Source organism: Hordeum vulgare, chromosome 5H, assembly GCF_904849725.1.
Source record: "Hordeum vulgare subsp. vulgare chromosome 5H, MorexV3_pseudomolecules_assembly, whole genome shotgun sequence".
Taxonomy (NCBI): domain Eukaryota; kingdom Viridiplantae; phylum Streptophyta; class Magnoliopsida; order Poales; family Poaceae; genus Hordeum; species Hordeum vulgare.
In genome coordinates this window covers 481,044,714-481,071,248 of record NC_058522.1, presented here as the reverse complement: position 1 = coordinate 481,071,248, position 26,535 = coordinate 481,044,714, and the positions used below count along the sequence as shown (strand labels likewise).

General features: G+C 47.9%; 4 protein-coding genes across 5 annotated transcripts; 3 read left to right on the top strand and 1 right to left on the bottom strand.

The window, feature by feature from the left end:
• The first annotated feature begins 244 nt into the window (after window positions 1–244).
• LOC123399508 (protein Iojap, chloroplastic) lies at window positions 245–3,038 on the top strand. Its single transcript, XM_045093913.1, has 5 exons — window positions 245–583; window positions 692–830; window positions 965–1,103; window positions 1,262–1,350; window positions 2,620–3,038. Exons 1-5 carry the CDS (start codon window positions 377–379, stop codon window positions 2,730–2,732), a joined length of 687 nt encoding a protein of 228 aa, XP_044949848.1. The 5' UTR covers window positions 245–376; the 3' UTR covers window positions 2,733–3,038.
• Window positions 3,039–3,134: 96 nt separating this feature from the next.
• On the top strand, window positions 3,135–4,401 carry LOC123399507. The gene has a single exon (XM_045093912.1). It carries the CDS (start codon window positions 3,247–3,249, stop codon window positions 4,138–4,140), a length of 894 nt encoding a protein of 297 aa, XP_044949847.1. The 5' UTR covers window positions 3,135–3,246; the 3' UTR covers window positions 4,141–4,401.
• A 29-nt stretch (window positions 4,402–4,430) lies between these two features.
• LOC123399506 (tetraketide alpha-pyrone reductase 1-like) lies at window positions 4,431–6,312 on the top strand. The gene is made up of 6 exons (XM_045093911.1): window positions 4,431–4,609; window positions 4,716–4,888; window positions 4,967–5,158; window positions 5,249–5,411; window positions 5,584–5,776; window positions 5,917–6,312. The coding sequence occupies exons 1-6, from the start codon at window positions 4,435–4,437 to the stop codon at window positions 6,065–6,067; spliced, it is 1,047 nt and encodes a 348-aa protein (XP_044949846.1). The 5' UTR covers window positions 4,431–4,434; the 3' UTR covers window positions 6,068–6,312.
• A 287-nt stretch (window positions 6,313–6,599) lies between these two features.
• On the bottom strand, window positions 6,600–10,648 carry LOC123399505. Of its 2 annotated transcripts, none has more exons than XM_045093909.1 (12): window positions 10,446–10,648; window positions 10,161–10,293; window positions 9,395–9,455; window positions 9,135–9,251; window positions 8,669–8,800; window positions 8,457–8,564; window positions 7,951–8,345; window positions 7,741–7,840; window positions 7,572–7,631; window positions 7,408–7,494; window positions 7,187–7,318; window positions 6,600–7,097 (listed from the first exon to the last, which is right to left on the bottom strand). In XM_045093909.1, exons 2-12 carry the CDS (start codon window positions 10,277–10,279, stop codon window positions 6,789–6,791), a joined length of 1,620 nt encoding a protein of 539 aa, XP_044949844.1. In that variant the 5' UTR covers window positions 10,280–10,293; window positions 10,446–10,648; the 3' UTR covers window positions 6,600–6,788. The 2 variants fall into 2 exon arrangements, with proteins under 2 accessions (XP_044949844.1, XP_044949845.1); XM_045093910.1 differs by having other exon boundaries at window positions 8,457–8,561.
• Window positions 10,649–26,535: the final 15,887 nt, after the last annotated feature.

Below are 26,535 nucleotides of genomic sequence, written 5' to 3'. Positions count from 1 at the left end.
TGGAACTGCATCCAAAATACAGGATCGGATTACGAGCGCAGAGTCGCGAAGAAAGAGAGAGAGAGAGAGTGAGCTCCTCAGCTGGTCAAGAAGGCATATTCTACACAGAGAAGGCGCATTCCACCGAGAGAGAGAGAGTACGTTCCTTGCACGCATCTCCAGGCGGTCTGGACCGCCGAAAGAAACAAACAAAATAGCGAGCCGTTCCCTTTCTTTTTTCTGCTGGCCTGGCCTATCCCCTTTCACTCCTCGAGTCAGTGCTCGTTCCTCCTGCTTATCCTCCTCCACGCCTCGCTCCCTCGTTGCTTGCCGTTTCGCTCACTGCAAGCGCAAGCGAGCACCTCCCGCCTCCCGTGGGAAACTCTCCGGCGTTAGCATGAGAGGCGCCGCGATCCAGGGCCACGGCCTCGCCCGCGCGCCGCAGGCCGCCGTCCCGCTGCTGCACCCGCGGCCGCGGCGCGCCGTCGGCGGCGGGGCGGTCCCCCGCCACCGCCTGAGGAGGAGCGACCTCCTGCCGCTGCTGCTGCCCGCCGCCGCGCCCTTCCGGGCTCGCCCCCCGCCCCCTTCTTCCTCGTCTAATGTGGTGGGTATATACTTCTGGCAGAGCTCCGGCCCTCGCGCCATTTTCCCATTTGTTTCAACTTGTTCTCAGTCCTGACTCTGGTTTTTCGTTTCTTGCTCGCGCGTGCAGAACCCTGGGACAGGGGAAGGCGCGGACGAGCTGCTCGAGGAATTGCTCCAGAAGCACGGCGAGGTCGTGTACAGCTCCGGCGGGGCCGGCAGCGCGGCCCTGGCCAGCGAGGCCGACGAGGACGCCGAGTGCCTGTCACGTATGTTGCATATATGCCTCCCCTGTCAAGAAATGTTCATAAAACGCTAACCGTATACTGACGCAGCAGAACCAGAAGCGCAATTCTGTATGCTTTTATTTAAATCTGACGGTTGTTTGCCGTATGTGTTTCAGTGGCCGTTTCTCTGGCTAAAGTTGCAAGCGAGGTCAAGGCCGCCGACATCCGTGTGCTCTTTGTGAAGCCGATTGTGTACTGGACCGAGTTCTTCATCATCCTCACCGCCTTCTCGAATGCGCAGATTGAGGCCATCAGGTGCCCCATGCTTTACACTCAGTTTCTTGATTAACACGAGTTGAATGGAAGCGAAACGTGAATATGCAGTGGCTACCTGTTTTTGCGTTTTTTCGGACGAGTTTAGTTATTCCTCTTGTTTGACTTGGAATATGTGTGATTGTATTCTTGCCTTGCAGTTCCAAAATGAGAGACATCGGCGAGCAGCAGTTTAGCAGAGTTGCATCTGGTGATACAAAACCCAATTCATGGACCTTGCTGGACTTTGGTCAGCATCCTGTACTTTCCTGTCATGTATTCATTATAATTGGTTCTAATGCTTCAGCTTCATACGGACAACTTCTACTGCAGCATTTGCTTGTTATGTACAGAGGGTAGAGAAAGGTCTTTTATCTTTGGAGTCAACCACAAATTACCTTTCTGACTTTGTGGAATAGTGAAACAACTGGTGCTATTTTATTTATTTATTTTTGGCTTATAAGTTGAAGCCACGTATTTTGTTAGTTTACGGACACAAATTCAATCTACGAAAACATGTTCAGCTTTTTGTCCGAAACTCATGATATGAACTTTGGATTTATAATAGTTTGGGCAAGTAGTGGCTGCACCCAACTTCTACTGAAGCGTCTTGATTGTTTTGTATGTATAGGGGTAGAGAAAGGTCTTGATTGTTATGTATAGGGGTAGAGAAAGCTCTTTATCTTTGACTTCAAACACAAATCAGCTTTCTGACTTGATGGAAAGTAAAACAACTAGTATTGTTTTTTTGGCTTATGAGTTGATCTTTGACTTCGAACACAATTTAGCTTTCTGACTCTTTTTTTAACAGGCGTTAGCTTTCTGACTTGATGGGAAGTCAAACAATTAGTGTTATTTCTTTCCTTATGAGTTGATCTTTGACTTCAAACACAAATTAGCTTTCTGACTTGATGGAATGGTGAAACAACTAGTGCTATTTTTTGCTTATAAGTTGAAGACACAGATTTTATTAGTTTCTGAACACATATTCAATCTACGAGAACATTTTAAGCTTTTCGTCAGAGACTCATGATTTTGAATTGTGTAAACCTGAACTGTTGGATAACAATTATGTTCTTAACTTCTTATCCAGTTGTGAACTTAGCCTGAAATTTTTAGACTCAATTTTTGTTACGGTTGTGTTGTGCATATTTCTGCTTCATCTCAGTTTAATACATCATGTTAGCAATGCAAGTAGCCAGGCAGAATTGGTTTTGTTCCGTTTCTCTTTTCTAGTAACTTAAAGAAATTAAAAGATAAAATTGAATAGGAACTTTCAGCCATTTAAATATGCTGAAAACTAGCCGCCAATGTTGTTGCTACCTTTCTTGTTCCATGTAACCATCCTTCGAAGCTCATGAGTTTTTAAACACTAGCGGGTTGAGGGTTGAGTACGTATTGTTGCACAAAGAAATTCACCTGGCGATCAATGTTGCGGTGTCGAATGCTATGATGGACTGATGATGATGCACAAATTTGCCATAGACCTACTTGACCATCCTCTGTCCTCTTAATGTAGGTGATGTTGTCGTCCATATATTTCTCCCCCCGCAGCGGGAGTTCTACAACCTTGAGGAATTCTACGGCAATGCCACCCCCATCGAACTCCCTTTCGAGACCCAGCTGCAGTAACTACCGCTTGCATTGCATCATCGCAGTCGGGCCAAACGAGGACGTTCACTCAAAGCCCCAACCAACAACATTCCACAATGCTCAGATGTGGAGAGCTGCCTGCAGATAGATAGATAGCTTGGTCGCAGCTGGACAGTGATGCCTAGTGACTACGCTCCTGAAGTATGTGAAATTGGCGCCATCATGCAGTAAAATTCTTGTAATCTGTTGTTATACCATGTGTATCATTGTAGCAACTACGTACTACTGAACAATGTTAACAGCAAGAGGAATAGAATCCAGAAAGACTGGTGGTAGATTGTTGAATTCACAGTGCTGGAAATTTTCTACTGTAGTTTTGATCTTGTCTCCTGACATCTACTCCAGCCTACTGTATTTTCTTCGATGTTGTCTGAATCATTCTGACGGTCGGTGGTGTTCACTGCGATTCTGAACTCTGAACTGTATGTACTACTGAAAGGCAGTTGAAGTGCACGTGATAGAAGAGACACTGGATATCCTTCAGTTTCAGATAATGGCGCAGCCGGAGGCCCTCTCGCTCGCGGGCCGGCGGGTGGCGTTCACGACGCCGCAGACCACCGGCGGGGGCGGCGGGGAAGGATACGGCGGCCGGCTCGGCGCGCTGCTGCGGCAGCGCGGCGCGCACCCGCTCCCCGTGCCCACCATCGCCATCCGCGCCCACGAGCCCGACCGCCTCCGCCCCTACCTCCTGCCGGGCGCCCTCGACCCTTTCGCGGCGCTCGCCTTCACGTCCCGCTCCGGCATCGCCGCCTTCTCCCGCGTCCTCCCCTCCTCCTCCGCCCAGCTTCCCCTCTCCGGCTCCGCTTCCGCGACCCCCTTCACCGTCGCGGCACTCGGCAGCGACGCGGACCTCCTGGACGGCGCCTTCCTCGCCAGGCTCTGCCGCGACGCCGGGAGGGTGGCCGTCCTCGTCCCGGACGTCCCCACCCCCGCCGGCCTCGTGGAGGCGCTGGGGCGCGGGTTCGGCCGCCGCGTGCTCTGCCCCGTGCCCGACGTCGACGGCCTCCGCGAGCCGCCCGTCGTGCCCGACTTCCTCGCCCGGCTCGACGCGGCCGGGTGGGCGGCCGAGCGCGCGCCGGCGTACACCACTTGCTGGGTCGGCCCGGGCTGCGCCGAGGGGCTTGTGGCCCCGGACGCCGCCGCGCCCGACGCCATCGTGTTCACCAGCTCGGCTGAGGTAGAGGGACTGCTCAAGGGGCTGGACGCCGCGGGGTGGAGCTGGCCGCGGCTCAGGGCGCGATGGCCAGACATGGTCGTGGCCGCGCATGGGCCGGTCACCGCCGAGGGCGTCAGGAGGCTCGGCATTGAGGTGGACGTCGTCAGCTCGAGGTTTAGCAGCTTCCATGGGGTTCTCGATGCTCTCGCTGCAGCATTTTGCTCCCAATAATTAAATATTAGCTTCAGGTTTAGTGCTTGATCACGTTGATGTTATTGACGAAAATTTAGATGCCTATAGTCTCAAAGAGTCACAAATTGTCAAGTTGATGGAATGGACAAAAATATTCAGTCAGCAAACTTGTTGCTATTTCACACCAACCTGTCACCTAGATATCTTTAGAATGTACTGTAAATCTGCATTCTACCAACCCAGCTTTGTACCTGTTAATAACTGTGATCACAAAAATGTGGTAGTGAACCATTCTTGATCCTCCTCCTCTAGAATGTTCTTTGATGTGCTTATATGAGAAGCTGGATTTGCATCAAATCTCAACTTCACCACTTCCAGTTCGAGAGAATGGTGAGCTCAACCAAGGGTAAAGTCTGTGTAACTGGGGCTTCAGGCTTTCTCGCCTCTTGGCTCATCAAAAGACTCCTTGAGTGTGGATATCATGTGATAGGGACAGTCAGAGACCCAGGTATTCCTTTCTAGCATCCCTCTTGATGGCATTATTATCGTACATATCTGCAAGCAAATGAACTATGGTTTGAACTATATGTTTGGGGATTTCTGCAACTTGGCAGGGAATCGGAAAAAAGTTGGACACCTTTGGAAATTACCAGGCGCAAATGAGAGGCTCCAACTTGTGAGGGCTGATTTATTGGAGGAAGGGAGCTTTGATGATGCTGTGATGGCTTGTGAGGGTGTCTTCCACATTGCATCACCTGTCCTGGGGAAATCCGACTCCAATTGCAAGGCATGCTGCATTTGCTTCAAGCACTCACTCTATTATCATTTTCATGCCATGTGCCTGAACATGTTATTCATTTTGCAGGAAGCAACACTTGGTCCTGCAATTAATGGTACGCTAAATGTGCTAAGGTCGTGCAAGAAGAGTCCATTTCTCAAAAGGGTTGTTCTCACATCTTCATCGTCAGCGGTGAGGATTAGGGACGAAACTCAGCAGCCAGAACTGTTGTGGGATGAAACAACATGGAGCTCTGTGTCACTCTGCGAAAAGCTACAGGTAATATAGATCATTGTAAACTGTACTCCGGATTACATTTCTGCATAAAACCTTGATCTGAAATTGTTCCTCTTCTATGCACCGAAAAAGCTATGGTATGCCCTGGCAAAGGTATTTGCAGAGAAAGCAGCATTGGACTTTGCCAAGGAGAATAACATTGACCTTGTGACCGTTCTTCCTTCATTCGTGATTGGGCCCAGCTTGTCCCATGAATTGTGTACTACTGCTTCTGATATCCTTGGTTTACTTCAAGGTATGTAAGATCTTTCTAGCTTAACATTTTCAAGTTTTTTTCCTGAATGCAAGTCCCTGGCTTCAGATCTAAGAGCATTTTCTGCATCATTCAGATCGTTAGCTGTTTTGTTTTTCAAATGCTGCACCCTTTGTAGCTCTTGTTCGCTAACTTATGTTAAATGCTCTTGCAGGTGACACCGATAGATTCACTTCGTATGGGAGGATGGGATATGTTCACATTGACGACGTTGCACGGAGCCACATCCTAGTGTACGAAACACCCGAGGCAAGGGGCAGATATCTGTGCAGTTCAGTAGTTCTTGATAACAATGAATTGGTTGGCTTACTCACGAAGCAGTTTCCAGTATTCCCTATTCCAAGGAGGTAAGTCAATGCAATGTATACAACTCAAGCTCACGAGCAGTCTTAATATCTGCTCTTGCTACAAACATACATAATTTTCTGCAGTTCGTCTCTTTAAGCCGAACTTTGACCAAGCTGTGCACCTTGAAAATGCTCTGCAGGCTCAGTAACCCCTATGGGAAGCAGGCGTATCAGCTAAACACATCCAAGCTCCAGGGGCTGGGTCTCAAGTTCAAAGGAGTGCAAGAGATGTTCAACGACTGCGTCGAGTCGCTGAAGGACCAGGGCCATTTGCTGGAGTGCCCGTTGTGAAAATAGAGACAACATGAACAAGCAGTAGCCAAGCACGTCGCAACTATGTCTAGATCATGTCAGTTCTCGAGTCTTTTTTTTTCCTCTTCAAATAATCGCCATGTCGTCTCGTTACTATACCAAATATCAACTGTCACTCGCCAATTATGCGACAACAGGAAATGTTTCCATATGCTTTGCAATTGATTCAATCAGCAATGAAACATTTGAAACGTTGAATAGAGATCAGTTACTTCTATCATGCATTTTGCTGGTGCCTGACTGCCTGGCGTTGCTGGCAATTTACTAACCTCCTTCCAGGGTTTAGCATTCATGCTGCTGTTTATTTTATCGACTCTGCATTTGTACCACTTTCTTCACCGTCATGAGATCGCCACCACAATGAAAAGTGAAATTAGTAGACAAATCCAGGGTTGAATATGAATTTTCACTTTAATTTCGAAGTGCAGATAAGATAAGACTGTCAATTTTCTCTAATCCCATCATGTTAATTCTGGATGCACAGTTGACCGTTGAGCAGTGCACACCACAATGACAAAATGAGAAGGTTTCACAATTCAGACCACCAGCCCCTCTGACCAAAACCAACCCAATGCACAGTTCAGCTGTATTTACACACTTACACACCACACCATGGGTTAGGTTTATCTAAAACCCGGTAACTACTTACACCGTAAGAACAAAACCCAAAACCAAAGCTGTAAACCGGTGCCTGTCCTGCCTACTCGGCCAGATCCCTATGTACAACATATCTGAAGTTGGACTTGTAGGGCAGCCACTCCACGCACTTGTCGATCCTTCTCCTGAGCCTGTGCTGGAGCTGCGCCATCTCCTTCCGCTGGGTCTCCGAGGTGGTCTCGCACACCAGCTCCACGAGGTGGCGCAGCTCGAGCGCCGCGTCCTTGGCATAGTAGTGGAGCACCTTGGGCAGCAGGAGGGCCTGCTTCTTCACCGCGACGTTGGCCTGGATGAACTCGGTCCGGGCTCGCTCCAGCTGGTGGTGGATCTTCTTGGCCGTGTAAAGCCGCACCTGCCACACGGTGAATTTCACGGTAAGATTTTACACGAGGACAAGATGTGGACAATGGCAGGAAGGGTTTGAGATGCCAAGGAGCTTACGGGCGGGTCTGAAAATGTTCCTGTGGACAGCGCAAAATGCGTGATCGGCTCGGAATGGTGAAGGGCGTAGGGGTGCCTCGTCGTCGACCCTGCCATGGATCTTTTTGCTGGCGTGAACAGCGCGCGAACCCACTATGAAGGTAAGGCTTGTTAGTGTGTTTGTTCTTGTCTTCTTGATAATAGCGGATTTCATGTTCTGTATATCGTAGAAGAGGTCATACCAATGAGGGACGGTGGGACTGGCATCCAAGGATCGAGTTCTGAATAGTTTGCGCATTTACTGATTCACCACCCACATTGTATGCAGCCTAACAAATTCATTTGGTTCAAATGCTTAGACACTTTCAGATTATAAGTAGAGACAAGGCTAGGCTATAAAATGTACCTTCAGAATCATGTCAGTGCTCTTCAGCCGTTTATCGTGTATCCCATAGGCCAGAAAAGCCTGTGTATCACAAGGCAGTATATAGGTTAGATATGAGATCTGATTTCTGAGGCTAACCATCCACACAGCAAAAGGTAACTAAATATGTTCTTTGAGTGTAGAGCAATACATGCATGACTAACGCATTGTGGATGTTGATCCAAAAGCAGAGCTGCTCCTCATGTGTCATCTTTGTTGGATCGATTTTTTCAAGTCGCTGTATCAGGGATCTGGATGCAGTAGAGGTATTTATAGGTTAGTGACTGAAGCCTTGCATCTTTCTTAACTTCAATTCCAGTACAGAAAAATCAATGTTCCTCTTGTTTTTTCTGTTGCTCACCTGATAGTCTCCAGCATTTTTGACGCATATTCAAACTTGTCAGCATCTATATGTATCCTTGGAACGATGATCATGCCTATATTTTTCTCACTATTTTCTTTTTGGTCTGGATATTGGCGAGGGCTTGTGGTGGCATCGAAGGTGTACTGAGGGCTCCAGCTGTCATTACGACGCCTCGGCGACAAGGTACTTGAAGATGAAACAGAATGACTTGGTGAGGTCACGGACTCGGCATCTTGAGATGGTGTGCTTGCAAGCTTGCAGTAGACCGAAGCAATGCAGCCGAGGATGTCTTCCGATAGTTTGCAAGAGATCTTAGGTACGTAATCTGAGATAGAAGCATTCAAGAAGTTCACTAGGCTAGAATGCTTCGAAGCCGGTCTTGACGATACCTCCTGTGAGATGCCAAAGTTGAGTCAGGCACATTTCCAGTTAGGAACATTATGTTGCTTGGATGGGTAATTAATACTGAAAATTATCAATGAGGGGAGATCTCTAGTTCATACACTCATAGAATCTGAGACAGTTGGCAAGTTGAAGGCTGCAGAATGCTTGATATCTCTTAAACGGAGCGCGCCCTCATCAATACTTTTGATTGCTTCTTGATCCACCTGCTGTTTTATGGCATTAACCTTACCAAGTTAGCATATTGGACTTCATACTGTTGTCATGACAGAAAAGTGCCCGTCTCATCTGTCTAGCACCCTGAGTTATGTACCTTGCTGACAAAACTGCAGGAATCGGACAGATGCTGATCAAATACCCTTCTGTAGAGGGTCAGTAGATGCAGTTCCTTGCGGATGACCTCCTGCTCGAGGGCCGCGATCTCCCCAGCTAAATCTGCGATGGACTGCAGAACTGCAAGGTCACGGCTAAGAACACAGGCATAATTCAAGGCACAGATGAGCGTTCTAGAAAGAGAAAAAAAAACGAAAGGTACGGATGAACATGCATTCCTTCCTCACTTTTCAGTTGAGTATGCAATCAAATTGTTTGTGTTTGGACTATTACATTGCAATGGATTAGTGGTCTGCTCACGGTAAAGAAATTACTCCATAATAAAAACATACTAGCATAGTATAAGACACGCGTATCTGCATATTTTTTTCAGCTTGAACAAAATACAGAAACCTTGCGGTTCGGCATATTTGAAACAATGTGCCAGGATTCGCAACAACACAAACCTTTGAAGTTGCCTTGTGAGTTCTTTCGGTTGTTTTCCTGGAGTGTTGGCGAGTCAAATGCTCTGGCAAGTTAAGCGAGTGTCTTCTGTGTAGCATTTTGCTGTCTCGATTGATGGTCTGCAATAATATGTGATAAAACAACAGCCTACTGGTTAAATCGTGCATATATAATCGCCCGAAGAGTAACTTAGTCCTTTGTGCCAAATGGTGGACTAAAGATGGTGTAAAAAACATGGAAAAGACAAATCCAGTTTACTCACAGGCTTGCAGTAGGAGAATCGCGGCGACATGTCCACTGCAACCTCACGTGTCCTCAGCATGCTAAAACGGCACACAAGGAATAATTACCATCTGATCAGATTCCATGCCAGAATCCACTGATATTTTTAAAAAGAAGCATTGCACGATACATTCAACCCTGTATTTATTTGCATTTGTGCGTCATGGAGCGAGTCCATAGATGGTTACATACGTACATGCAGGTGAAGGTGGGTCTAGTACCATTAATTTGCTTGCACAGTGTGTGAGTCAACCATTTTGTGTAGTGGTAGAAAGGAAATGAAGTGAGCATCTATGCACAGGGGCGCCGTACGGGTGGTGTAAAGGAGATGAATGAGATGTGACGATATGACGAGGACGGTTGGGCGCGTACAGTACACGGAATAATAAGTTGCTCAGCTGAACAGTCAAAATTGTTAAGTGTTGTGTGTGCACATATCGCATATGGACGGCGAGCTGAACTGAACTGAAGGCCGTACTTGGTTACGGATTGGAGTCCAGAGTTTAAGTCGGGTGCCAATTTGCGGTATTATTTTCACATTTTTTTTTGTTTTTTTTCTCCACGGATAATCAGGATGATTTCCCTTCTACTAGCATATGTGGGTCCGTGTATAATTCTTACTGAAAATGACCAAACCACACACTTTTTGTTCCTTTAGTACTAGTGAAATGAAAATAGCAATTCAAGTATTGGAGGAAACTCTGTCTGTGAGTAATTCAGAAGAGGAAGAAGCGGGTGGTACTAACCTCTGCGAGTGGCGATGCTGGAGCTGGAGGTTGCCGGAGGAGTGGCCGGACCCGGACCTTGGCGTACCGGCGCACGACGCCGTCTCCGACAGCGTCCCTGATCTCCGGGCCCTCTCCATGGCCGGCGAGAAACCTGCCCACGCGCGTCACCTCCAGATCATTATCCCCATTTCCCAATGCAAGCAAGCAATTCCAGTCACTCGCTCCGGCGACGATGATGAACACGCCCAGGCGAGGCGGAGGGAGGAAACTAGCGGCGGCAGGGGAGGGCGGGGGATCGCTCACCTCGAGCTGCTGTTGCGGCGTTGCAGGGGTCAGCCGTCCATGCGCGTTGCAATGGAGGCTCCGTTCTGCGAGTGGCTCGGCTTCCTCCGGCCGGCGGCGCCCGCACTTGCAGAAGAGCGGAAATTTTCTTGGGTGTTGGCGACAGGAAGAAGACGCAGCCGGCGGGCAAGAACAATGGAGGACAGAGAGAGAGAGAGAGAGAGAGAGAGAGAGAGAGAGAGAAGGCGGCTACGGCTACGGATCACGGAGAAGATGAGCAGCTAACCAACTAATATATCCTTTTGCTGCCGACGGTACCACAAGCTCTAGTACTAATAGCAAGCGGAGCAGAGGAGGTTGGCCACGCCGCCACGGGGCGAGGAACGTGGCGAGGGAAGGAAAAGACGGGCAGAAAAAGGCAGGGGGGAGAAGGAGAAAGGAGGCCGAGAGAATCGAACAATGGCATCAACCTTTGCGTCTCTCTGCCCGTCCGCGCTCAAGCAATTCTTTAGGTAAAGCGGGTGGGAAAGGCTACTCCCTTAGCCGTAGGCCGTCTCCGTGTGATCGACAGCTCCCTCCCTCGCTCGCTCGCTCGCCCGGTGACTTGAGTAGTGGTAGAGTGGAAGGAAGGCAGCGAGGAAGGAAGGAAGGAGGGGAGGAGCATCCTCACCGCGCTGGCTAATAAAGAAGGTGTTTTTTCTCTTTTTGATGGAGAAGATACGGGGATGAGTGAGTGGAGTACTATTATCTGGCTCTGGTGGGGTGGCAGCCCGGCGACTGCGAGGGAGGGAGGGAGGTGGTGGGGTGGGGCAGGTGAGTGAGGCTGAATCCTGAATGTGGTTCCTTGTTTTTCTTGTGGAAACGTAGCGAGATCCGACCGACCGGCGCTGGAGCTAACCTAGCACACCCGCCTTTTCCATCGCTCCGTCGCCACCCCCAAATTGGCTGTTTTCTTTTTGGTAATCATCACCAGCTACCCTCCGTCACCCACCCCACACAGATTGGTCGGTCGTCTCGCGTTTTTCTACTTGTTGGTCATCCACTATCCGCCCCCTCTCAAGATTAATGCTCCTCTTCTCTTGGATTTCCTTTCCTTCCTTTGGATGGAGGAGACGTAGATTCCTTTGATGATGCTATGAGTGCGGGAGGAGGAAGAGAAGCCGGCGCTGCGCCTTTCTGCGCAACGCAAGCAAACAAGGCTGGCGTTGCGTCGAGCGAGGATCCTTCACTTGCTGGTCATCATCAACCCGGTTCACCCCGGCGCCGGCGCTGCTTTTGTACTACTGTACCGGCGATCCAACCAAGATTGCGCGCATGCAGAGGCTGCGCACGCACGCACGCACGCACGGGGCTGACACGTACGCCCGACCCGTGACTCGTGAACCCCAGCGATCTTTGGCTTGGCTCCGCTGTCCCTGTCACGGTACCCGTTTCGTGCTCCATGCCAACAAGGCGTGATTGTTCCTGCCATATAGCCTTACCTGTCAGTGCGACGCGTCACCGTCCGGATCCCGATGTGACCACCACCACAGGGGCCAGCCCGCGTAAATTCCGATTCCGATCCGGCACGAGTACGGACGGCGACGACGGGGAGCCGGCCGCTGCCTGCCCGCTTGCGCTTGTGCTCGGGTCGCGCTGGTGCTCGTTGGAGCAGGAGGGAGGGGGCAGGGATGATGGGCGATGAAAGATCCGACGGGATCGGGAACTGTCGAGGCCAAGCACCGAATCCGCGAATCTTGCATATTTTATGCCGCCGGTCTCGGGTGTTACGTTCAGAATAGGAGTACTCCGTACGTAAACAAACGAGCCACGGCGAAAGCAACCAAATGAAGCGGGAAGCGGCAGGGAGCAGAGCATCTACAGCGGAGGCCGTATCGCGTAACGCGGCCGTGGCGAATAAATAAACAGGTGCGTGGGTGCGTGCGTGCGTGCGTGGGTGAGGCCACGGGGATCGCGAACGGGGCCGGCCGCCGCGCGCACGGGCTCGTGCGGCAGAGCGCGGCGCCGAGCGGGGTCAGGCGAGCCGGTCGAGCCTCCCGCGCGCGCTGCATGCATGCATGCAGCCTGCGCGTCGGTGAAGCTCGCGCGCGTGCGTGCGTGCGTGCATGCACCTACAGGCCTACAGATGCCGGCCGGCCATGGCGATGCGCGCGCGGGACCAGCTAGCCTAGCCACCCATCCGCCACCCACCTCCCGACGCTACAGTAGTATACAGTGCTACCGATGGCTCGTTGATGTGTACAGTTCATGAGTTAGTAATCTGTCGTCATGCTCAATCATGCGGTACTACGCTGCGTCGGCTTGGACCGTCGGACGCGTGATGCGGACCGGAAATCCGCCACCCGGCCGGGGCCGGGCAGTCGGGTGCGGTGCGCTGGACGAGTTTTTTTTTTTTTTTTTGTGGGGAGCGCTGGACGAGTTGGTACACGTGTGGCTGGTGGCACCAGGTGGACGTGGACTCGGCAGCCCTGCTGGCTGCATATGCTGCGTGCATGCGACCTGGCTCGCCCGCCCCCGCGCCGGCTGTGTCTGCGCGGCGCGGCCGTGTGTCGCGCGTCGGTGGCGGATCCGAGGCCGGGGCCCATGTACCTACTGCACTGTGCCTGCTAAGCACAGGATCTGAATGCTATCAGGAGGTCCATTCTCTCCATCGATCGATCCCAACAGCAGCGTCGTGGATTTGGCAAATCTCGAGGAAGTTTCATGGCACCCGCCCGCCGCCGGCATCTCATCGGACATGTTGATTGATAGGATAGGGCCACCAACCAAACCCTTTACATATTCTTTTTCAACATTTGCCTCCTTTTTGCGGCGGGCTACGTGCATGCATGTGTCTCCGTCCAGTTCCTCCTCGCGCCGTTCAAAAAGCTCCCCGTTGGACACCGACGCAGCTCCGCCGTTCAAAGAGTGCACGAAAATTCATCAGAAACGGAGTGAGTTCGTCATGGACAAACACACGCAGTATAGGACGTCCAAACCTAACACGGATTGTCAGCTTTCGTTTTGGTGGTAGGAGTACTGCATAAGATTGCAAATGACAACCAAGGGCAGTAGGGCACATTGATCATTCTTGTTGTTGGTGGTGTTTCCTGTTACAGCAAGAGACAAGCGCTGCCACCATGGCATGGACCCGGCTGCAAATGTGCTCCATGCAGCGCAGCGCAGCGCAATGCAATGCAAGCACCACTGGCCTGATTACTCGATCGATCGGATCCCCATTCAATTCCATCCCATAATTCGCATTAACTGTGTTCACCCGTGACCGATCGACACATCGATCTCAAGACTCAAGTATATTCCCCGTGACGAGCTAATAGTATATCTCTGGCCGTGAACGTAACTGAAAAGGATCGATGGTTGGGTGAAGATTGTCAAAAGGAAAGAAGGAAAGACAAGGATATGGACAACAAAAGGGACATGAGACATCAAGCCTTCTCTTTCATATGATCATGTCCGTGGAAATCGTGTCGGCAATAATCGATAAGCACCCACGCACGCACACACGTTGTGGGTCTCGCTATAGCTTGTTGTATTTAGAGTATAACTTAATCATCACACCAGAAATTAACAAACATTAGCTGCAAGGTTACCATCATTCTGCATGGGCGGATGGTCATGGATGGATGCATCCTCGTTAGTTAGGGCAGTGGTTCAACTGTCTGTCGATTTGGGTCCGATATTCCGACGACTACCTACTCCTAGCTACTTAGCTTAGCAACCCCTACCGTAAATAAAGCACGGCAGGCCGGCTGATCGAGACCGCATGGTCATGCATGTTAATGTTTAATTAATATGTGTACCTTAAGTCCTTGATATGAAAAGTTATTTAATGTCAGTAGATTGATTTAATGAGGAACATTTACAGGCACTAGTTAAAGGCCCGTGCGTTGTCACGGGTTAAAAAAATATAGTTCTAAAATAGTTGCCTGAATTGATAAATATCCATCGATCATGAAGTCATGTAATTTTCATACATACTTGGTAACATCATTCTCTAGCAAAATAAAAATGAAAATAAGATGGCTCTGGCTTAACTGTGGCAGCTTTAAGCACTCTCATCAATGTGCCTATGTCAAACCGATGAAGATTTTCCAACAAGGATTTACTGACATCAACGAATGATTCACAACCAGTAAACATGAAGTCCGAAAATAGAGGATAACTGGAATCTTAAAAAAGAAGCAAGCAAAAATGTTTTGGGTGCTCACAGTCTCACCCAAAGACCATGTTTCATTCAAGACAAAATTTGCAGTGCTTTCTACAATAGTATTAGTCATGTCCACCTTGCTAACCCTAGACAACATGAAATAGAAATACATACAAAAAATCAGACCTTATTCATTCACAGGAAATTAACATGAATTTTGTAGCGATTCTGCAAACATCAGTTAACATATTTAAATTGTATGATAGGCCCGGACTACTCTCTCTCTCTCTTGCAAGGCTAGCGGTTGCTTCACTTTATTGAGTGTCGCCATGGCTATGTTCTCTCCTTGAATGTAATCTTCAACATTTCTGAAGAACGTCAAATGGAGCGCTTGTGTGTGCTCACCTCAAGGTGGCGCCTGACACCCTTATAGAGAAATCCATGCTGCCTCCCATGCTCAAGCATCTACAAGCTTACATTTCAATCTATAGAATTACACAATAAGCAATTATGTTAAGCCGTGAGACCATGATTCCCTTTAGCAGGAAAAATAATTTCTCTGCATAAAGAAATTGCATTATGTACTTTGACCAGGTTCATTGTCAAGAAAATGTCTTTTTTTTTTCCTGAAACCTTAACCCTAGCTAAATGATTTTGATGCATAGCAATCACGGCATATACTTTTCTTTACTCTGCAAGGCCTAAACAAAAAGTACAAATTAGGGTAAAGCATAATTTGTTAACAAAACATATTTTAGGTCTGATATGCTTAGATGGAAGACATTTTAGTAAAATAAAAATAGTCTATGTCTATTAATGTTTTTCTTCTTTTGCTAGATAGGAATTGGCTAGTTTGATAAAGAAAAGAAAGAAAATATAACACGTGACATTTTTACTGATCCAAGTACACGCTCATCCTTTGCGGCAGCCTTTATTTATGTATCACCAAATTTAATCAATAGCTAGATGAGAAATTGAGAAACAAACGATATAAGTGTGCCCCCGTAAAATGACTAACAAGTTAAGTTTGTACATAAGAGATATCTTTCCACAACAGAATGATGCTCTGTCCAGTACTATTACCATTAGCAAATAACAACCAATGCCCATTATTACTTCGCTGTCATATTTATTATTTAGCATGCAAAATGGCATGAAAAGCTGCCTATGTACCTGTCTCCGTCTTGCCACCCTCATCTCAGTTGTCGTCGCGCTACCTCTGTATCCAACGCTCGTCTCCGACTATGTCTACCTTCACTCGTCCCGTCGCGTCGTGTCACCTCTCTACAGCAGCCGAGCAAGCTAACAAGCATGATACCAAAAACCACCAACGAAATCAATGTCGAAAAACAACAACACTTGGTAGGTAGCAAAATCAATGTAGTTCTTCAGCTTTTTTATTACAGCTGCAGATTTCTTCAGCTTTTTTATTACAAGTGCAGATTATATCAAATTCAATAGTAGCTTCATGGAAGAAAATACCCACTATCTTGTAGTTTAAGTCAGCTGAAAGGAAATAGAGTTTAAGCTAACTTCTGATACAAACTAACTTCTGAAAGAAACTCATCACTGATATAAGTATTCATCTACGTGAGCAGCAAGCATCAAACCTTAAACATGTAGGACGCCACTGCTTGCCAGCTTTCTCGCAGCAACCTCTGCACCTTCCACCCGGTGCAACTCGCTGGTCCCCTGTCTCACCAACACAAATATGACACTACTTCAAAGTGGCGGCATCCGGTAGTTTCTGATAATCTGCATGTCTTAGATGAATAATTAGTTACCGTAATCATGAGAGGTTGGCACTTATTGTTTTTCAAACATAATTAAACAGTAACACACACTTAAGAGAAGTAACCTCCGTGCATGAACACTCGATCTAATAGCATGAGTATGAAATGACAAGTTGGGTCAGTTAGAGGATATAATAGGAACAAACATAGCAATCAATAGAAAAGACCATCGGATCATATACACCAAAGTGAATCATTCTCCCCTATAAAAAGAATAATCACCTTCAATTTAAAGATCAGTGCTTGCATAGAATTGTAGTTGCAGATTAACTTCACTTTTAACAAATTTGAAGATTTTAGTTTTCAAATAATTCACTTGTTCCAAGAGGTCTCTTTCCACATGTAACAGACTAAAAATTTAATTTTCAAATAATTCACTTGTTCCAATAATTCACTTTCTCCGGTTCAGCATCTAAAAAGTTCTAACAAAATCTCAAAACTGGCACATGAGAGGACATATCCTAATATAGTACGGCAGTCGGCATCAAGATGTCCCCAAGATACAAACTACCAGTAATTTATCATGAAAATTCTCCCTCATACGGTCTAAAGTTCAAATTTTCATCAACTTTATTATATAAAATAATCTTCAATTAAATATGCATACCAGACATCTCGAATAAAATGCACCCCTCCAAAATGCTTTATGAAGCTGACAGGTATAGAAAGCATGTAGCCACACCTATTCTTGAATCTTCATGTCTTCAGAGCTTCAAAAACGAGCTATCAACATCTTTCCAATAGTTTGCTGAGTGGTAATCACCTTGCAGGCTGAACAAACACGATGGTCAATGTACTAACTAATTCAGACACAAACAACATAAAAAAACAAATTGAGATAGAAGCTACTGCACACGTACTATTCTGAATCTGACGATCAATTGAATTGATGCCTTTCTGTGTGTACACATCTCCAATATCGCAACTTATAGTTCAACTTTTGCTCACACATGATTGTGTTCACATACTCAGCAATTACTGGTAGAAAATGGTGTACAAATATAACCTGGTGTGATCTTCAAAAAGAAAAAGAATAGAACATGGTGTGTTTGTGTTGTCTCTTCAGCATTGCGTTACTAAAACGGGAAGCATGATATTTCTTTCTGGGTAGGCCTTATCGTAATGATGAGAGCTTGGCACTCATCATTTCTTGTCGTGATGGTTCAACCAGGCCTTTCCTTGACGTGTAAACTCCCCGCACGCCAAAAAAAACAAATCGCCTTGCCTCCTCTCCACACGTCGCACAAAAGGAAAAAAATAAAACCATACCCACGTCACACGTCACATGTCCCACTCCCATTCCCCAGATCCCTCCCTCTGAATCCTGTTGCTCTCCAGAAATCAACATCGGCAACCTCCTCCCAATCGTGGTCTGACTACCGAAGCACAACCTGAATTACCCAGAAAGTTCTATCAACTATTAGCAGTTTTCCCAATTCTGTAAAAAATAAATAAATCACCTAACAACAATATTTGAGCACGCTGAACAGACGGCACAAACGATCCAAACACATGGGACCAATCATACAATAGAATACATGAACTAATTAACTCTGAGGATTTTTAGCAACATATAGTTATATGATGGCCACGCACAGGAGGATTCGAACAAACAAAAGTGACTGGATTACCTCTTCGCACATCAGGGGCTTTAGGATTCACCTCCCTAGTAGATTGCGCAGAGTGGGTCGGCGAGGCATTCTTACGTTGGGGAACGTCGTATGGGAAACAAAAAATTTCCTACGCGCACGAAGACCTATCATGGTGATGTCCATCTACGAGAGGGGGTATTCGATCTACGTACCCTTGTAGACCGCACATCAGAAGTGTTAGTGAACGCGGTTGATGTAGTGGAACGTCCTCACGTCCCTCGATCCGCCCCACGAACCGTCCCGCGATCAGTCCCACGATCTAGTGCCGAACGGACGGCACCTCCGCGTTCAGCACACGTACAGCTCGACGATGATCTCAGCCTTCTTGATCCAGCAAGAGAGACGGAGAGGTAGATGAGTTCTCCGGCAGCGTGACGACGCTCCGGAGGTTGGTGGTGATCTAATCTCAGCAGGGCTCCACCCGAGCTCCGCAGAAACGCGATCTAGAGGTAAAACCGTGGAGATATGTGGTCGGGCTGCCGTGGCAAAGTTGTCTCAAATCAGCCCTAAAACCTCCGTATATATAGGGGGAAGAGGGGGAGCCTTGCCTTGGGGTCCAAGGACCCCCAAGGGGTTCGGCCGAGCCAAGGGGGGCAACCCTCCCCTTCCAAACCGAGTCCAACTAGGTTTGGAAGGAGGAGTCCTTCCCCCTTTTCCCACCTCCCCTTTTTTTTCTTTTCTCTTTGATTTTCTTCCTATGGCGCATAGGGCCTTCTTGGGCTGTCCCACCAGCCCACTAAGGGCTGGTGCGCCACCCCCAAGGCCTATGGGCTTCCCCGGGGTGGGTTCCCCCCCCCCGGTGAACATCCGGAACCCATTCGTCATTCCCGGTACATTCCCGGTAACTTCGAAAACCTTCCGGTAATCAAATGAGGTCATCCTATATATCAATCTTCGTTTCCGGACCATTCCGGAAACCCTCGTGACGTCCGTGATCTCATCCGAGACTCCGAACAACATTCGGTGACCAACCATATAACTCAAATACGCATAAAACAACGTCGAACCTTAAGTGTGCAGACCCTGCGGGTTCGAGAACTATGTAGACATGACCCGAGAGACTCCTCGGTCAATATCCAATAGCGGGACCTGGATGCCCATATTGGATCCTACATAAGATCTTATCATTTGAACCTTAGTGCCAATGATTCATATAATCCCGTATGTCATTCCCTTTGTCCTTCGGTATGTTACTTGCCCGAGATTCGATCGTCAGTATCCGCATACCTATTTCAATCTCGTTTACCGGCAAGTCTCTTTACTCGTTCCGTAATACAAGATCCCGCAACTTACACTAAGTCACATTGCTTGCAAGGCTTGTGTGTGATGTTGTATTACCGAGTGGGCCCCGAGATACCTCTCCGTCACACGGAGTGACAAATCCCAGTCTCGATCCATACTAACTCAACAAACACCTTCGGAGATACCTGTAGAGCATCTTTATGGTCACCCAGTTACGTTGCGACGTTTGATACACACAAAGCATTCCTCCGGTGTCAGTGAGTTATATGATCTCATGGTCATAGGAACAAATACTTGACACGCAGAAAACAGTAGCAACAAAAATGACACGATCAACATGCTACGTCTATTAGTTTGGGTCTAGCCCATCACGTGATTCTCCTAATGACGTGATCCAGTTATCAAGCAACAACACCTTGTTCATAATCAGAAGACCCTGACTATCTTTGATCAACTGGTTAGCCAACTAGAGGCTTGCTAGGGACAGTGTTTTGTCTATGTATCCATACATGTATACAAGTCTTTATTCAATACAATTATAACATGGATAATAAACGATTATCTTGATACAGGAATTATAATAATAACTATATTTATTATTGCCTCTAGGGCATAATTCCAACATCTTACTCCAGCGGCACTCGCGTGCAGACCGCCCAGGGCTGCCGCCGCTTCAACCCTGACACGCCTGACACCCTTTCGACCATCCCTACGCACCTGCCAGGGGCTTAGATTTCGGGTGTAGCTGAGCCCGAGCACCAAAACGACCCTCTCACATTTTTTCCCTTTTGACGTGATAAACCAAGGACAATTGGTTCCAACATGTAGAGAACATACTTAACAGCTTTCTTCTCTGGTTTCCTCTCAGCATCAGCCCTGGGAGCAGGCTGAATTTTCGTAAGTTGTCGTGGAACTATATCATCAAATGGGTTCCAGAGTACCTATAAAAGCATAAACACACATAAGTAATCAACAACCACTTAGGCGTCACAGGTAACAGAAAAACAGATAGAAGAATCTGCTTTGTTTGAGAAGTATTCCATAACTAAATGAAACATGAGGGGAAAAGCTACCTCGACTGAAAGAACTTTCTACAGGTATACAGGCCGATCATCCTTATCAGTCTCGATATCAGCCAAGGCCAGAAGATTGAAGATAGAATCCCCAGTGACCTGGACGCGTGCACACACACACGGTAAACTGTAATCACCTCCAATGAAACAAAGGTTTACACCAATACATGCACAACGGGGACAGTCAAGCTAGACACATACCTTCCCAAAAACTGTATTCTTCTTATCAAGCCAATCGTAGCGGTCAAGGGTAATAAAGAACCGGCTTCCATTAGAATGACGTGTGTCCCCGCATTGGCACACGCCAATAAACCCCTGTGATTAAACCTCAAACATGAATGGAACTCGTCAGCGAATAGTGCCCCATAGATGCTCTCACCCCCTGCAGGTTGATATCTGATAATCATCAGGTTCAGTTCAGAACACCCCCAAATCCACCAATCACATATATGGCTCAAACAGATAGTTAACCAGGCACAAAATTCTAAACTTAGACACAGATAATTATAAAGACCGACGGTGAAATCCGGAATCAGAAACCATATATTATATCTATACAGGTCTGGTTAGGGTTTAGGATCTCACTGGAGCCGGAGCCAGCGGGAGGAAGTGGGATCGTACGAGGTCGAACCATCACGACAAACAGCAGATCCTGCTTTAATAGTAATATAGTATATATAGATAGATGACTGACAAGGAGTGAGGTTCCTTTTCTGGCCAATGCAAACGCAAATGGTTTGTCTGCAAATACATACATTCTCAGAATATGTATGTCTTCGTGTACTTTTTTTAAACATGTCTTCATGTACTTAAAGTAAGTGTTCGGGGAAGAAAACCACATACTATTTTCTGTCCAAGAACCACACTCGACACTAAACTCAAGCTCAGACTTTTTTGCTTTTCTTTGGAGTACCATATTAGCAGGTTTTCATCCTGCAAACAGAAAAGAGAAGTTATGTTGGGCTAGTGTGAAATGCCTTTTATTTTTTCTATACCTGAACTTTTTTACGGTTACAAGTTTTAGTACAATTATAAAATGCATACTTGGTATGAAAACAGAGAATACATGACCAATCCTGAAATCTAGATTTGGATTTGTCTATTAACTTGGCACGGTTCAAAATATATTGTGTATGAGGGTAGTGAAAGAACGTCCAAATTCTTGTGCTGGTAGTATTCCGTAGTGCCAAAGAGGCTACTCACACATGATAGCCTGAAAGGGCAGAACCTGGGCTTCCCTCTCTTCCCACACTTGAGTAGATGGGCGCCTTTCTTGAGAGCATCAATGGCATGAAGAAAATGACTTGAGCAATTAAACCATGTAACTGGAAACGCATGGCATGTATCTTTTGCAGCATTGCTGCTACTTATTGTACTTATAAGTGAACACAAAAAGATCCAGACAAGAAAACTGTGAAATGAACAACCCAAGCTGTTTCAAGCTTCAAAATACTACGAGACTGAAAATGCAGAGTGCCTACTGGCTCGCTGAAAACAGCCAGGAAGAACAGATCCGTCTATGCAGAGAAGGATGCGGCGAAGTACGAGGGAGACGGAGGGGAGTCTGATCGGTGAGGTGATGTGGGTGAGGGAGCCGTGGTGATGGACATACCGGAGGAGGAGGGTGCGGCGGCGAGGGTGCCGTCGCGAATCAGGAGGAGGCTGCTCGAGGGCAGGACCAGTGGCGGCGGCGGTCCGGCCAGCGCCGAGGAAATCGAGGCCAAGCCCAAGGACTCCGACTCCCCCATGAAAAAGCTCAACCAAAGGATTCTTTCACAAGCCTAAAGTTACTGTAAAATTTATCAAAAACAACACCACTTTCTTAAAAGTATAAAATTATATAGCAATTCAATAGCAGGACATGCAACCATCGATTCACCGGTAAGGATGGGAACCACCAACGAGGATAATAGCAAATAGTATATCGAAAAAAGGCAGTCCTTAACACTTCGAATTCACAGTTCACGCCCCCGACTTGTCAATCCACCGAGAAGGAAGAAGGGGAAAAGAGAAAAAGAAAGGTATCCGAGAGGGACACCTACCTGCCTCCGGTGGTCGGCCTTTACTCCTCAACTTTTTTCTCCTGTTTCTTCCTCGCCGTTCTGGGCACCGTAGTACCAAGTACTCCCCGGGGGAAGCGGTTTCTGAATCGCACATCGGATCCAACGTTAGGGCCGGAGCCGAGACGTATAGGACTAAGAAGAAGAAGAACATGGGTCGAGGGAGGAGACCTATGCATCCATGGTGGCGGCGGTGTGGTCCGAGGTCGATGGCGGCGTCCCGAGAAGAAGCACGAGGGGGGAGGGCGGCGTCCCGAGCCGGCCATGGCGTGGGCGCGGAGCAGGCACCCCGTCACGCCGCTAAGCAGAATCACGCGTCGAGGACGACCACGGGGCCGACGGATCTGCGAGGGCCATGGTCGTCGCCTCACCTTCTCGCTCTCCCTCTTATCTTCCCTTCGCTTCCCTTCTGAAAACGGGAGGGGGGAGGTTGCGGGTGCAGGCTGGTCGGAGGATGTGACAGCCCGATGCCGACGTTCCAGAAGATTTCCCCCTCTTTCTGTTTTCGTCGTGTGGCTTATTTTATTTGTCGTGTCATCATCGCATCATGCGCATCATCTGCATTGCATCGGCATCTCCGTTGCCGCCAGTTTTCAAAAAAACTTGCATCCGTTATTAGTTGCCGCTTCTCTTCGCGTTCGTCGTTGTTCGTTCCGAGCCTGACCGCACACGCACGCGCCCGCGGCACCGTTGAAACCCTGTTTTAAAAGTGTGCGTTAAACTTTCTCTGATCGGGTTGAGATTTGACGTACGGTGTTATTTTATTATAGCTAGGCCGCCTGTCGAATTTCATCGCGATCGGAGTCCGTCTGGTACCCGAACGGTCGACCGTAGCGGCACCGTATTCGGTATACCGTCAGACGTGTTCCGGTGTTTTAAATTGTGTCGCCGCGCCGCCCGTTCTCCCTCTCGTCTCCGGTTATACCCTCTACACGGCCGCGTACCCATTCCCGCGTTCGGAATCGTCCGAATCCGACCGCACGGTTGGATCCGGAACGCGATTCCGGGTAACCTAGACCCCCTTTGTCTATATATAGCCCCTCCTATTATTTTTAGACAACCCCCTCTCTCTCTCCTCCTCGAAATCCGTGCCTACCCCCGAAACCCTAGCCAGCTTCTCTCCTTCCTCCAGCAGCCGGGCCCGCGAAGCCCATCCGGGGCCCGCCCGAGCCCGAATCGCCCCGCCGCCGCGCAAGCCCCGCAGCACCGCCGCCCGAGGGCCAGCGCCTCCCTGGTCCTGCCGTCCCCGAGCTGCCCCGAGCCGCGCAGCTCCCTCCGCCGCCGGCCTGCCCGCGCCGCTCCGGGGATGCCCTCTTCCCGCCGCCGGCTGTATCTCGCGGAGAGCCGAGCCCGCAGCTCCTCGCCGCCTCCCTGTCCTGTTTGCGCCGCCCTCTGCCCATCGCGACGCTCCTCGAGTCGCCGGCCGCCTGGTGCACCGCCGGGAACGGATCCCCGGTGCCCGGATCTGCCCGGGGCCGGCCGGATCTGGCCTCCCTTGCCCCGCCGCGGGCTGCCTGTGCGAGCTCTGTAACCCGCCGCCAACCACCTCGCTGGTCTCCTCTCCTCTCGGTCGGGAGCGAGGAGGAGGACGATGCCCCTTCCAACGCGCATGGGCCGCAGCGCCCCAGGCCGGCTCGGCCTCCCCACGGCCCAGTCCGAGGTGGGCCGGCCTCGCCTCCCGGCCCAGCTCCACCGACCTCCGGCCCGAGGCCTCCCCAAGGTGAGCCGTTAATTCCTGGCCCTGGGCGCTTCTTTGCTAATCTTGCGCCCCTGTCGGCCCATGTAGTATTTTAGGTTTTTTTTATTTCGTTTTAGATAATTCCAGTAAATAAACGTATATTTAAACGACCGTAGTTTCCATTTCGTAAGTCGGATCGCGACATTTAGCATATGGTTTTCGCGTAGTTTACGTTTGTGCACCTTGCGTATTTGTTCGAGTTAGTTTAGCGTGTCAAATGCACTGTTTACCGTGCTGTCCCTTTAGATTAGTGCCCGTAATAATTTTCGTGCAAGTCCGGATTGCCCGTATGCCTTAGATTAAATGCCCATGTTTTAGGAATCATTTTTGCATGTATTTTAGAGTAGCTGTTGGTATTTTTGCGCGTAGTGATTTGCGGTAGTTTATTTTCCCGTGCATATGTTATTTCTCTCGCATTTAACGTGTGGCATTATGTTGTTGTGCAACCCCACAAATTATATATGTTTTCGGGGTGGAAAAATCCATGGGATTTTTTTGTGCAATTAGCTTTAGCATTAGAGCAAGTTGGTTCGCGCGATATTTTGCCGTGATGCCCTTTTGTTTATTTCGTAGGATTTATTCCGTGCTCCGTTTGATTAAGTTGTCAACTAGAGATTTGATCTTGGATGTTTAGACTAGCCCCTGGTATTTTTAGTTTCAATAGGAATGCATGTTTAGGTGTGTTTTGATTGCCCTCAAGTTGCTAGAAATAGTGCTGTTTTAGAGGAGCTGAAATATTTCTAAGTCTGGAATCTGTTATATTTTGTTGCTGTCTTGTATTGCTTGCATCTTGTGATCTGTAGCTCTTTTGAGGTTGGTCCAATGGAGTTAGTTGTACCCCTTGTGTTTCTATATCATGCTGTAAATTTTCATGCCATTTGGATTCCTGTAGCTATAGGTTTTGCTGCTGTCAATATTGCTTCAGATCGAAAACTGCACTTTCATGAGGTGTAATTTTCACTAAGTCTGAAATAGTGTGTGAGATGCCGTTTTGTGTCTTCTTGTCCTAGTGCTCCTTGCTGCCATGCTAGTGGTTGTTAGTTGTTTGTAGTAGAGCGTCTTGCCCTCTTTCGTGCCATGCATTGGTTGAGTTTATCGGAGTTGTGTAGCTCGTAGTTGTGGGGCGAAGAAAATGCTATGTGGCTGATTTTGGCAGATTGTAGTCAGTTCTTGTTTTGCTCGTAGTTGTTGAACCGTAGCTCCGATTTGATCGTGTCCTACATGAAACTTGCTTAGAATCTCGTGTAGTTTCATTTTCTCTTGCTGGATCTATATTTTGAAGTGCTCGTGACCGTCGTTGCACACATATTGCATTCATGCCATCATATCTTGCGGTGCTTGTAACTTTTGATCCGTAGCTCCGTTGGAGATGTTCTTTATGTGTAGATTGCTTGAAATGACGCGTAGAATCACGTGAACCTATTTGTTTTGCTGTTTAACAACTAATTAAATGCATTAGTTCAGATGTGGACAGAATTGTAAGTTAACATATGAGGTCGTCTCGGAGATGCTATATGTCACTTCCGACCTCATTTAAAATGTCTAGGTAGGTAGATTAATCTCCGCTTCACCTCTCGTATGTTTGACAACATTAATATTGCCGTGTATCTAATCGGGATAGAACTAAATAATTAAACGTGGAGTTTCGTCAATATGCAACTCGTTGCAAATTGAACTTCACTTAATGTGTAGTGTTTGATTGTTGTGCTTGTCATGCCTTGCATTAGACCGTTCATGCATCATATGTGTTGTGCGTCGTGTGGTGTATATCGTGTGTTGATTTGTGTTTCCGGTTTGCTTCGTCTCGATAGAGTTCCGCAGCGTGCCAGATTGTGAGGACCCGTTCGACGACGTCTGTTCGTCTGCTTCACGGAGGCATTCTTCTTCCAAGCGGGATCTCAGGCAAGATGACCATTTCCCCAGATACCATTACTATCATTGCCATGCTAGTTTATCGCTTCTATCGTTTATGTCTCGTTGCCTACCACCTGTTAAATTCAGCCTCTCAACAATGCCATGAAAACCTTCAACCTGTTCAACCTAGCAAACCACTGATTGGCTATGTTACCACTTGCTTAACCCTGTGTTAACGTTGCTAGTTGTAGGTGCAGATGCTTCCATGCGAAAGCATGGGTTCCTTGTTATATCACCATATCAATTGCTATCTAATTTAATGCACCTATATATTTGGTAAAAGGTGGAAGGCTCGGCCTTTCTAGCCTGGTGTTTTGTTCCACCTTTGCCCCCTTAGTTTCGGCTACCGGTGTTATGTTCCATAAATGAGCGCTCCTAACACGATCGGGGTTGTTATGGGGACCCCCTTGATAATTCGTTTTAGATTAAAGCTGGTCTGGCAAGGCCCAACTTTGGTACTACATTTGCCTAAACACCTAATAAAATTGCATA

Excerpts from the sequence above, each read along its gene's own strand:
- LOC123399508 (XM_045093913.1), top strand. The coding sequence starts at position 377 with ATGAGAGGCGCCGCGATCCAGGGCCACGGCCTCGCCCGCGCGCCGCAG. Across the intron at positions 1,104-1,261 it reads GCGCAGATTGAGGCCATCAG|TTCCAAAATGAGAGACATCG; the intron begins GTGCCCCATGCT and ends CTTGCCTTGCAG. Across the intron at positions 1,351-2,619 it reads ATGGACCTTGCTGGACTTTG|GTGATGTTGTCGTCCATATA; the intron begins GTCAGCATCCTG and ends CTCTTAATGTAG.
- LOC123399507 (XM_045093912.1), top strand. The coding sequence starts at position 3,247 with ATGGCGCAGCCGGAGGCCCTCTCGCTCGCGGGCCGGCGGGTGGCGTTC.
- LOC123399506 (XM_045093911.1), top strand. The coding sequence starts at position 4,435 with ATGAGAAGCTGGATTTGCATCAAATCTCAACTTCACCACTTCCAGTTC. Across the intron at positions 4,889-4,966 it reads AATCCGACTCCAATTGCAAG|GAAGCAACACTTGGTCCTGC; the intron begins GCATGCTGCATT and ends TTCATTTTGCAG. Across the intron at positions 5,159-5,248 it reads CACTCTGCGAAAAGCTACAG|CTATGGTATGCCCTGGCAAA; the intron begins GTAATATAGATC and ends GCACCGAAAAAG.
- LOC123399505 (XM_045093909.1), bottom strand. The coding sequence starts at position 10,279 with ATGGAGAGGGCCCGGAGATCAGGGACGCTGTCGGAGACGGCGTCGTGC. Across the intron at positions 8,346-8,456 it reads CTGTCTCAGATTCTATGAGT|GAGGTATCGTCAAGACCGGC; the intron begins GTATGAACTAGA and ends GGCATCTCACAG. Across the intron at positions 7,495-7,571 it reads GCACTGACATGATTCTGAAG|GCTGCATACAATGTGGGTGG; the intron begins GTACATTTTATA and ends TGAATTTGTTAG.